At 38.5% G+C, this 12,208-nt stretch overlaps 1 protein-coding gene across 4 annotated transcripts; it reads left to right on the top strand.

The window, feature by feature from the left end:
* The first annotated feature begins 3,938 nt into the window (after positions 1 to 3,938).
* On the top strand, positions 3,939 to 12,121 carry LOC115359336 (N-acyl-aromatic-L-amino acid amidohydrolase (carboxylate-forming) B-like). Of its 4 annotated transcripts, none has more exons than XM_030051759.1 (9): positions 3,950 to 4,036; positions 5,287 to 5,320; positions 6,748 to 6,974; positions 8,157 to 8,349; positions 8,774 to 8,867; positions 9,020 to 9,127; positions 9,769 to 9,881; positions 10,045 to 10,542; positions 12,088 to 12,121. In XM_030051759.1, exons 3-8 carry the CDS (start codon positions 6,748 to 6,750, stop codon positions 10,237 to 10,239), a joined length of 930 nt encoding a protein of 309 aa, XP_029907619.1. In that variant the 5' UTR covers positions 3,950 to 4,036; positions 5,287 to 5,320; the 3' UTR covers positions 10,240 to 10,542; positions 12,088 to 12,121. The 4 variants fall into 4 exon arrangements, with proteins under 4 accessions (XP_029907633.1, XP_029907610.1, XP_029907619.1 ...); XM_030051767.1 differs by lacking the exon at positions 3,950 to 4,036 and adding an exon at positions 4,060 to 4,670; XM_030051773.1 differs by lacking the exon at positions 5,287 to 5,320 and having other exon boundaries at positions 3,939 to 4,036; positions 8,777 to 8,867.
* The last annotated feature ends 87 nt before the right edge of the window (positions 12,122 to 12,208 follow it).

Below are 12,208 nucleotides of genomic sequence, written 5' to 3'. Positions count from 1 at the left end.
CGCAACATAGACACCCGCAAGAGTGTCACATGTGACCAGGGAGACAGGAGAGAAGTCATGCCGTCCAGCTGTTTACACCCCCCTCCACTCCACTGGACTGTAAAGCCATCAAAACCCAGTTAACCCACCTTTCATTTAAAAAACTGAATTTACCAAAAAGTTTTAAGCAGTCATAAATGCAAACTGCAATTCATGAAACCAACACTATGCTATAGCCTACTTTTGAAATAATTAGGTGACTCTTAAGAAATTGATAGTGGTCTGAAGGGATGAACTGCGAACTTCTCCTGATTTCTGTGTTGTCTATTGCCGTAAACCAATTAGATGTATATGGCACCATATTCTACAGTACCACACTTGCCAGTATGTGACTCACTTTATGCTGGTTGGTCTGTGTTACACAATTATGACAAGCTGAATAACAAAAAGTACCTTTCATTAAGTGATGACCTTAACAAGTATTTTGCCTGTAAATGCTGCTATATATCTGAATTTATCATGTTCTCTTATTTATTTTTCTCCTTTATGTTTTCTACATATGAATTTAAAGGGAAGGTGTGGTGGTAACTGAAATAATTAACATTTAACTGGCTAAAGTGATGGACTGGCTCCTATAGCTGATAAGAGCCACCAGTCTACCAGTGGTAAATGATAATCAGAGTTAGAATGCTTAACAAGTATAACTAAGGCTGAGGCTACAGCGGAAAAAAATGGAACAGCACAATGTTACTGTAAACTCTTTTAACACTTGCGCTCCTTAGCATGGCCTAACTAAGGCCTCGGTTAGTCTCAAGTCACACTAGTACTTATTAACCTGGGTTAGCAGTTAGCCCTAGGTTAAAGACTCACACTTGAAAATCAAAGCACAGGGTTCACATCCTTATATAGGATATGGGATGACAGTCATGTTCAAAGAATTATGGAGAAAAACAACAATATGCTGAAAAAAATGTCTGAATGCTACTGTAAGTGAAGCAACATAGAAACTGAAATCAAACTAGGAAAAAAAAACATATGGCCAAACTACAGTAATATTACAGTAAAGTCAGTAATTCATATGTCTGATTGTGCACTCCTGGTCCAAAATGCATTCACAAAAAAAAAAAAAAAAAAAAAAAAAAAAAAAAAAAAAAAATCCTGACTTTAAATGTGAGTCAGCTTATGCCTATAATGATTTGGCTTCAACTTCAACCAGGGACATTGCTATAACCTTTTTTTCCACAGCAGTCATTTTGACATTAAATAGAAGGACAAAAACTGGTGTCAGGCCTACTAATGACATTAATTAAGGTTCAATTCCATTTAAGCGTAGCAGAGCTGTTTCAGTCAGCCAGCATCCCTGATATTATGGCTGTGTCTCTGTTAGACCTGAATGGAGCTGAACCTTAATTAAAGTTATTAGTAACAACCTGTGTTTACCCTGCTAGATCATGTCAAAAGGACTACCTTGAAAAAGGTCTATAAAGACCACCTTCTCAATTTAGTGTGTTTGTCATGCTTATGGTATACTGTATTGTCCTAACTGGTGAAATGCTAGTTGAAATACCTTTGGTACTCAACAAAGCAACACCACAGAAAGGTGTTTTTCTCTCCTAATCCAAATTGAGGCCAGTGATGCACCCAGGGTATCTGTCTGGCACCGAAAATACCCAATTAGTGTCTTTTACTCCTGGTAGGTATACCACTGCCAATTAGCTTGAATTGCAGCTGGTGTGTTTATTTTTAATGAGCTGCATTGTACAAGCTGTTGGGTCTCCCTTCCACAGTTATGGGTCTTTAAAAATTTTGAGCTCCCTAAACTAAAAATAAGGACATGGCAATATATGAAGATGGGTAGGTAGGCTTTACAAATAAGACTTAGTCTGGGTCATTCACTTCAAAGCACACTCTCACAAAAACACAAATAACCTGTGCACACTGGGAGAATACCTCTAGAAGGTCAAAAAGTCTGTTCCCTCTCAGTGTGACCTCATTACCCAGAGGCCACCTCTTTTGGGCCACTCCCTGTCTCAAATGTCACTGTAGAGATCTCTTCTTCATAGTGCCTGTACCCTATAAAGGTCAGGAGCTGTTGGGTAAGTACTGGTATCATTAGCTGCATCGAAAAAAAATAATAATAATAATAATAATTATAATGATTAAAAAAAAACTTAATTTTCAATGAATAATTCAGACCTCATCCAATCACACAGGGAGTTTTATACAGGAAGCTGCAGGAGAGATGGGGTTCTCTCTTTGATGGCTTTCACACCTACATCATTTAGTAGGACTTAAAAGAGTTTTTATAAAATTATAATCTTTCTGACAGGTATGAACATTGGTCTGCGCCTAAGCATGCCAAAAGGCTCGCTAAAAGATCTTTTTTCGATCTGCTCCCAAGCAGACAGGCTGTTGCTGCAAAGTGAAAGCAAGTTCAGTAAATACAAAGTATCCAGTACACGGTGTCCCAATAATGTGCTAAGTCGCGGTGGCCACAGTTCACTGTTATTAATAACGCCATCGTTTGACGGTGCTGAGGAGAAAATATTAGGCTACTGTTATTAATATTATTCTGATCGGTTGAGCTTGTCTTTACGATCATATTAACTGCATTTAGTCCTATCCTGTGTGACACGCTGCATGCTCTCGATTCTTTGCTGCTCCACACACGCACGCACGCACGCACGCACGCACACACACACACACACACACACACACACACACACACACACACACACACACACACACACACACACAATTGAAATAAACTTAGGATTTTATCAGCTATTACAAATGCCAAGCATCAGATCTGCAAATATGTAAACCTATGCTGAGACGTGCCAATATGTTACTGGATTTGTAAACATAGCCTAAAATGACACTTGGAAATATATGATGAGTAACTGAGGCTTCACTTATCTTTGTTTCAAACTCGCCACGCATTTGCAAACCAGCGTCACGCTATGCGTGACTTCTGCCCCTCCTTTTGTACAACGAGATCTGTATTGTAATGTGTGTATCACTCCCCGTCACCAGGAGGGGGCGCCAATGTCTTCACCTCCCTGGTGAACTGGCCCCTGCTTTGGAACTGGATAGCTCTTATGTAGTGATTTTGTGTAACTGATGAATAATAAGTGTACCAATCAAAGTGCATTAGGAGCTCTTCACTGTTCACTGAAGCAGTTGTGTACCCAGATGTTAATTTTGTTGTTTATTTATTTATTATTTATCCCCTTTTTTGCAGAGGCCTTTGCATGGAAGTGTGATAAGGACAAATGTGTGTGTCTATGTCTGTGCATATATGATGAGTAAATAGCACAATTATGAGGACACATCCCATGCAGGTGTAAATGTGTTGTGTTAATTGATATTTGATATTTATTTGATATTTGTTATTTGTCTTTGTTATACTTTGGCAGATGGCCTTTGTTGAGCCTTCTCTCAGCTGGTCACAATGAAATTTTGATATGCAGAAATTCACCAAGGTTATACAACACAGTGTGACCCATGGACCAGAAAACATTTTGATTTTGTGTGTGAGGCTCTTATGTAATGACTGTGGGGAAGAGGCTGTGCACCTTTTCAAACATCCAGAATGAACAGTGACATGTGGGACCCAGCGGCAGCCTACATTGTTCCCCAGGTGCCACTAGTCAAATTTGTCAACAAAAAACACCATAATTCATTAAAATCAGCATCTTACACATATCACTGTAATTCAGTATATAAATTCAGATGCTTATTTGGTTGAGAAATGAATGACAATAGTTTCAATATCATTTGTTCTAATAAGATGAAACTCCAGCCAACACAAGGGAGACAGACAGACAAACAGACAGACAAACAGACAAACAAACGGACTTAGAGAGAGAGAGAGAGAGAGAGAGAGAGAGAGAGAGAGAGAGAGAGAGAGAGAGAGAGAGAGAGAGAGTGAGCGAGCACAAGAAGCTTATGAGAAAGTGACTGATCCTATAGGGATTATGTGTCTAAATAGAGCTTCTGCTCTCTGGACTTCTCCTAAGGGAGAGTGAGAAGGAGAAAGACATGGCCATTTGAGGTAATTAACATTTTAGCATTTATTGAATAATGAATTCTAATGAGTAAAGTGGGGCTTGTTTGAAAACCCTCAGTTGTCATTAAATGTAATGATAAGACAAGGTGAAACATTATTGACTCCTGTGTGGAAATTATGTCATTGCAGCAGCAAATATAAAATGATACAACTATAATATGTATAATTAAAAATATGAACAATAACATTAAAAATAATAATGAAAATATAGAATGTAAGCACAAAGCAATAAATCAACAGAAAAAATATGAAAAAAAAGCAAAAAAAAATGTAAACAATAGCTGCAGAATGTTATGTGTATGCATAAATAAAAGCCAGTAATTAAACAACAACAACAACAACAAAGGCCCCCTGGCATAAGAGAATCAGAAGAGACTCAGGTACACAAACTCACCTCCAACATTTCAATAATTCTTCAACAGATCAGCAACTACACACACCTTAGTCTCCAAAAAAATTGCCATGCATTAACTCAGCAGTTAAGACCAATATTTCTGTATATGCTTTGTTTGTTTGTTTGTTTGTTCGTTGCTGAGGTGAAAGAAGATCCCAGCCATTACTAGGGCTTTTTGGGATACTCAGCTTTCCCCAGTGAGTCACAGTTTAAAGACTGAAAAGGGTGAGAGTTGGGATTCAGGGTGCTCCCTGCTTATCTCTGCTAGTGGCCCAAATCACAAAGTCCCAATAATGTAAATGACAAGAAAATGTAGAACTACTAGCTTAGATGTTGATAGACAATGACAAAACCAATTTCATTCTTTCATATATAAATAATTGTGAAGAGCTGAAGTGTTTTAACCACTGATACTGTATTGTAAATGCACCAAGCTGCTGTTTGCAACAAGCTTCCTCAGGAATCTGTCATCTCTCTCCTCTGTGTTTTTGGTAATCAGATAGTTGTGTATAGCTGGGAGTCGAGAGCATGAGGTATCATAAGGACAAGGGGTGAAGGAGGTTGGAGGTGGGAGGTGTTTGCATGCAACAAAGGTCACAAAATACTCCAAGAAAGCCAATGGGCTGGAACAGGCAGTATTTACTGGGTGTGGTTTGTGCTTCATATTTGTGTTGTCAAGCATATGTGAATGGTTAAGTTGCTCTGCCTGAAAAGCAGTGTTTGGAACGCCTTAAGTACTTTGCCTACAGCTTGTAAAATTCAGATGTTCACGGTATGAGTTTGCTGGTACAACGTCTGTGTAAGTCCAAAGGTTGCTGACGTTTCGTTATAACACTTTCAGTGAATGCTGGGCAGAGTTAAACTTTTAAAGAAAGGTAAGCCATCTAGCCTTGAAAACTACGTGTTCTACTGTAGCATTTTGAATGTCTTAGCTGAAGACCTGTTAGTTGCATTGCCTTGTTTGTTTGGGAGGAGGGGGTAGTTTTTGCTTTGCAGGTTATATAATTTGTATGGTGCAGAGGGAAGTAGCCTTCTGTGTGGGTCCTGTGCCTTTTAATGCAGGTAGTCAACATGCTGTGCAAATGCAGGGAACAGGGAAACCGTTTCAATATTTCATTTTCACCTCTTTCATTTCTTTTTGTGTATTTCTTTGACAATAAAGTAGCATCAATGTGATCAAGTGTGTTAAAGGACAGCTTAATAGGCTTTCATGCTCCTGCTATGCACTAGACTTCAGCTTTCTGTATTTCTGTTTCCTTACTTGTTGTGTGAAGTCAAGATACACTGCAGCCGTGGGGTACATTTATTGCGTGAGACAGAATGAAAAGAATGCACTCGCAAGAACACTTGGAGCTGTTTAGAGTCTTCATTTTTCTCATTTTTTGAGATAATGCATGTGGCATATGACCACTCAAAATGGCTCTTAGCTGTGGCATACTGAAAATAGCAACTAGTGAGTCATGGAAAAGTTGCTGAGTAATAGCTATAACTGGGGATAATAGAGAAATAGTGGCAAAAATTAGCATCAGGCTCGACTGTATCAACATATGCTTGAGGTTTCATTTTTCTCTGCACAAAGTGGCTCAGCTGTGTTTTCTCACTCAGAGATCAGGCTCCAGTGTTTGTATAGCAATGAAGACAACACAGTCACCCTGGTTGATAACTGTCCCATTTGTAGACAAGACAACTGCCCCGGACACATTTTTAACTTGATCTTAATTTATGAGTAACACTGGCAGAAGGGAAACCTCTGACTGTTGTGCAACCAAAACATGTACTGTCACAAAAAGACTGTTCAAGCTTGTTCAGTAATGAAATGTTGACTGGCCCTAACCTCTCAGGTTGACAGGCTAGAACTTGAAAGGCTGCATTACACGTGTGTGTAATACTTGTATTATTCAGGGTCTATATAAATTGTTATCAGTGTTGTCAGAACAAGGGTTTAACATTTCACTGGATGTATTTTATATGATGATCCTTTACTAAGGTCACTTATTAACCTAAATGAGTCTCTTGTTGACAACAAACAGAAAACTGTCCTGCAGCTTTGCCCTTTTGACCACAGTCTCTGGCTATAAGCTAAACTCCAACATCCATTAACATCCTCCTAACATCTGTGCGGTCTCTGGTATGCTGGTTTACTGTTTAGACAAATTTCATTCGAGCTCACCAAAGTCCAGCTTTTCTCTGATAAATGATTGATATAGACCTTGAATATAACGGATTCACATGACAGTGATATTGTAAGGAATGAAGGAAGAAAGGCAACATTCTTCTATTAACCCATTTTTCATACCAACAGATGGAGCACGTCTCTCTACCAGCCTTGTCCCGTGTTGCCATTTGTGGTGGCACACATGGAAATGAGCTGTCAGGCGTGTGGATTGTGAGGGAAATGCAGAAACAGCAGGTAGAAAAAGTTGGATCGATCTCTATAACCACAGTCATGTCAAACCCCCGGGCTGTTGAGGCTTGCAAAAGATACATGGAAACAGATCTCAATCGTTGTTTCACAGATGCCATACTCAGGTGAGTTGAAATGTAAAAAACTGTCAGATGAAGGGTTTAAGGATAGCCCAAACAGGGGTCCAGTGGCATGCTATCCAGGGAAGATTTTCCCATTTACAAAAGCTATATGCACTTCTTTTTTAGCCATTTGAGAGATAAGAATGTGTAAAAATCTGTACATTATTTGGAAGGAAAAAAAGTAAAGTGACAAGTAAATGAGGTCTTCAGTACTGTGAATTGAATATAAGACCACAGAGGAACATTTACTCGGATTATATTCGTCCCACTCCACTCCTCCACCCATCTTTTGGAGAACCATTTTAGGCATCTGAAGATTGATTTGAGCTGCAGCTCAGCACTGTGTCAATAAACATTGCTTCTTGGTTAGTCTCCTACTTATTTATTTACAGAGTATAAAAATTCATGCTTCAATTTGGTAACAAAAGCATTTTACATCAGAAAGAATTTGATTTTTTCGGAGATGGTATGGTGAGCATTCTGTTGTGGAAACTGGTCAGAAACACCACTTTATTGTCAATATACCAAGGAAACTATACATCCTCTGCATGCGCTTGGTTTTTAGTTTGTGGTTGTAAAGTTTCCTGAAGCTGTAATTATCCCAGAGGTTACATTTTATACAGAGACATCAAGTTTCGAAAAATGGCCTCACTACAATGAAATGGCTACTATGGAAGCTAACGTCATCATACATAAGGCTTACTGAATCCATGAGAGTGTCAGCTTTTCAGTCAAACCCAATTTATGCAACTCCAAGACTTTTTAAAACCCTGGTATTGTAGAACAGGCGAAAATAACACATTTGAACTGCATGCAAAACCTGCATGGTTTTTGCCCCAAACTGCATGGGATTAGCATAAGGTAGGTGTGTCTGCACAGGGGAGACCCGTGGGTCAGCTTAGAAACCATTCATTGAGATATCTTGAGGTCAGAGGTCAAGAGACCCTTTTGAAAATGGTCCTGCCAATTTTTCCCTTTCCGAAATTAGTCTAACTTTGTAGCTCTCTTATCTGAGAAAACATTCAGCGCTGGAGTCTACATTTTGTTCTGCTGTATGTGAATTTATTAGATAGATAGATAGATAGATAGATAGATAGATAGATAGATAGATAGATAGATAGATAGATAGATTACAGAATGACAATAAATCTGGCTTGGTTATATTTCCAATCATTTGACCTCCAGTGCTCCAGTAACCGATGTCACACCCTATGAGGTGAGGCGAGCCCATGAGCTGAATGCTCAGCTTGGGCCTAAAGGCAGCCAAGAGGCCATGGACCTGGTTTGTGATCTCCACAACACCACTGCAAACATGGGCCTGTGCGTCATCTTCACCACCTTTAACTGGATCAGCCTGCACATCTATAAATATCTTAAGGCAAGGGCTTTATGGTGTAACAATTCCTTCCTACACACTGAAATATGAAAAATTTAAGGGTGTTTTTTTTCGTAGTTCTGCCTAGATTGATGTGATTATATGAATGCAATTCATATTCCTGTGTGCATGCATGGTGCCAAAGATTAATGGGGCCCACCCACTGAAACTACTGTAGAACATAAACTGTCCTTTATTGGATTTGTAGCAGGGAGAATAATGGCAAGATCCTACTTTAATTTGTTTCAGCATTTTGTTGAAAATGTTGTGGTTCACTTATATACACATTATTGTTTTTTTACATGCAAAAAAGTTTTTTTCAGGAAGTGAGCGGACTGAAATTTGTATTTAACTTAAAACATTTATAATTAGAAAGGCAATAATGAGGACTGATGTGGGGTTAACAGTTAATCTGTTGGTTTTTCAGAAGAGGATAACCTCAGCCCCTGTGAGATTAATCCATGTAGATGTTCCCCTCAGTGACGCTCATTCCCTGGACTCACTCGGCAAGAATAACTTATGTAAGCATTTGTGCACGTGTGTGTGCATGTGTTTTTGCTTGTCCTTCAGTCTGTGTGTGTGCCTGTATGTAAAACTTAAAAAGAAACATTCATGTGGAATTATTTCAGTGTCCCAGAATTTGTCTCAGAATTGTTCCTGCTCTTTTCCACAGCATTTGAGGTTGGTCCTCAACCAAATGGAGTGGTCAGAGCTGATATCTACAACTTGATGAAGGAGGCTTTGGACCATTTAGTAGATTGGGTTCAGGAATTCAATTCTGGTACACAAACAACCTCTTACTATATATTTAACATAATTAACACACTATATGGACAAAAGAATTGGGACACCTTCACATTACACCTACAGGAGATTTTCTGGCATCCCATTGTAAATCCATAGGCAATAATATAGAGTTGGTCCCCCCCTTTGCAGCAAGAATAGCTTCCACTCTTCTGGGAAGGCTTTCTACAAGATTTTGGAGTGTGTCTGTGGGAAATTTTCCCATTAGTCCAGAAGAGCATTTGTGAGGTCAGACACTGATGCTAGATGAGAGAGCCTGGCTCACAATCTCTGTTCTAGTTCATCCCAGAGGTGTTGGATGGGGTTGAGGACAGGGCTTTCTGCAGACCAGTCAAGTTCTTCCACACCAAAAACCCAACCATGCCTTTATGGACCTTGCTTTGTGCACTGTCATGCTGGAACAGAAGACTGTTCCATTCAATCACAAATGATTGTAAAGGCAGACTGCATGGCTAGGTGCTTGATTTTATACACCTGTGGCAATGGGACTGAAAGAAACACCTGAATTCAACGATTAAGAGGAGTGTCCCAATACTTTTTCTCATATTGTGTTGTTTGGTAACTTCATTAACAGTGTAGCTGTGAGCCTAGGTTATACATACCGTCCTTTTCCAACAGGAATCACTTTTGAAGGTGGTGAAGTGGAGGCATACGTTTTTGAAAAGAGTATAGACTACCCAAGAGACCCTGACACCAATGAGCTTACTGCAATCATTCACCCCCAGCTACAGGTATAAAGACATTCAAATATTTTATATTGTTGTTTGAATTTGAAATGCAAGGTTAGAGATGCAGGCTATCCTAAATCCTTTGTGATTATATATAGAGTATATAAATTGCCCATGATGTACATATTTAACTTCGATCCTTCTCCTTCTCTCTGGCTTTCTCTAGGATAAAGACTTCATCCTTCTCAAACCAGGTGACCCCATATTCCTGTCATTCTCTGGGGAGACGGTCAAGTATGAGGGGAAAGAACTCTACCCATTCTTTGTGAATGAATGTGCATATTATGAGAAGCACATTGCCTTCCATTTAGCGCAGAAGACCATTCTAACTATCCCGTCTGTAAGTGTGGAAAATGATTAAAATCAAGAGAAGATGTAGACTTTAGTCAATTCAAATCATGGAACTGCAGTACATTTTTATCATTTTTTATGATCTCAATATTATTGTACGCTGATTTACATGAATGAATATGCTAAATTATGTAATTATGTTAAAATTTCAAGTAAATAAATTTGATGTTTTCATATTGTGGCACAAATGCAAATCCAATACACATGCATTGTTGTTTAAGTGACCACATGGAGTGTGTGTATAGAGCTTCCAGACTTGGATTTTTGTCACATCCAAAGATTTAGCAAATTTCCATATTGGTTGAGCAGCTGAGTTGCTAATAGTGTTGCAAAGGGGTGGAAAGTTTCCGGTAAATTTCCCGGAAAGTTTCCGAAGAATTTTCACTCTGGAATATTGGAAATTTTCAGGAGATTTTTGCTTTCACTCTTTTTCCAATTTTCCCGAAAATTCCCAGGAATATTCAGCTCGGGAATTTGGGGAATTTTTTTTTTTTTTTTTTTTTTCTTGTTATCCATTTGAATGAGATGTTTAAAAAGTTTCCATGGAAATTTAAGCTTGGGAAATTTGGAAATTTTCATTTTTGTTGTTGTTAACTTAAGGTGAATGGGGAAAAAATAAACAATAATCAATAAAATGAATGTCAGCATCAATATCACCACTTTTTTTAGTTGCTGAGGGGGACATACAGTGCTGTGAAAAAGTATTTGCCCTGTTCCTGATTACTTATTTTTTAGCATTTTTGTCACACTTAAATGTTTCAGATCATCAAACAAATAATGATATTAGACAAAGATAACCCGAGTAAATATAAAATACAGTTTTTAGATGATGATTTCGTTTATTAAGGGAAAAAGGCTATCAAAACCTACCTGGCCCTATGTGAAAAAGTAATTAAATAGAACCTGTCTGACAAAGGGAAGTAGGATAAAAGATCTCAAAAAGCAACACATCATGCTGCGATCTTAAGAAATTCAAGAACAGATGAGAAACAAAGTTATTGACATCTATCAGTCTGGAAAGGGTTACAAAGCCACTTCTAAGGCTTTTTGACTCCAGTGAACCACAGTGAGAGCCATTATCCACAAATGGTGAAAGCTTGAACCCTGAACTCACATTTGCCAAAAAAAACATCTTGATGATCCCCAAGACTTTTGGGAAAATATTCTGTGGACTGACGAGACAAAGGTTGAACTTTCTGGAAGGTGTGCATCCCGTTACATCTGGCATAAAACTAACACAGCATTTCATGAAAATAACATCATACCACCAGTCAAACATGATGGTGGTAGGACCTGGACGACTTGCCATAATTGATGGAACCATGAATTCTGCTCTCTACCAGAAAATCCTGAAGGACAATGTCCGGCCGTCAGTTCATGACCTCAAACTCAAGCGCACTTGGGTTAAAACGCACCAGCAAGTCCACCTCTGAATGGCTTTAAAAAGTAAACAAAATGAAGGTTTTGGAGTGACCTAGTCAAAGTCCAGACTTAAATCCAATTGAGATACTGTGGCATGACCTTAAACAGGCCTTTCATGCTTGAAAATCCTCCAATTTGGCTGAATTAAAACATTTCTGTAAAGAGGAGTGTGCCAAAATTCCTTCACAGCGATGTAAAAGACTCATTGCCAGTTATGAAAATTCCCGAAAATTCCCTGGAAATTCATTATAATGTAACATGTTTACATGCATATCTACTTATAACAAACCAAAATGTTTATTATGTATACATGTGTATGACCAGGTGAATGCAGTGAATATAAATTCCTGAAAATTCCTGTTTATTTCCGTTAATTTCCAAAAATTCCCATGTAAATTTTCCGACTTTGAAAATTCCGGGAATTTTGCAACACTAGTTGCTAACAATAAAAGATAGAGGCTGTATTATGCAGGTACTAGATGTGAACATGTGTAACTGAACTGAATTGAAACTCTGCTGAATTGTGTGGTCTGATGAGCTAGCTTTACCCTTGGAAA

This window comes from Myripristis murdjan, chromosome 1 (assembly GCF_902150065.1).
Source record: "Myripristis murdjan chromosome 1, fMyrMur1.1, whole genome shotgun sequence".
NCBI lineage: Eukaryota > Metazoa > Chordata > Actinopteri > Holocentriformes > Holocentridae > Myripristis > Myripristis murdjan.
This window is presented reverse-complemented; position numbering and strand designations above follow the sequence as displayed.

Coding starts and splice junctions, on each gene's coding strand:
- LOC115359336 (XM_030051750.1), top strand. CDS start 6,748: ATGGAGCACGTCTCTCTACCAGCCTTGTCCCGTGTTGCCATTTGTGGT. Junction 8,350..8,773: donor ACATCTATAAATATCTTAAG/GCAAGGGCTTTA, acceptor TTGGTTTTTCAG/AAGAGGATAACCTCAGCCCC. Junction 9,882..10,044: donor TCATTCACCCCCAGCTACAG/GTATAAAGACAT, acceptor GGCTTTCTCTAG/GATAAAGACTTCATCCTTCT.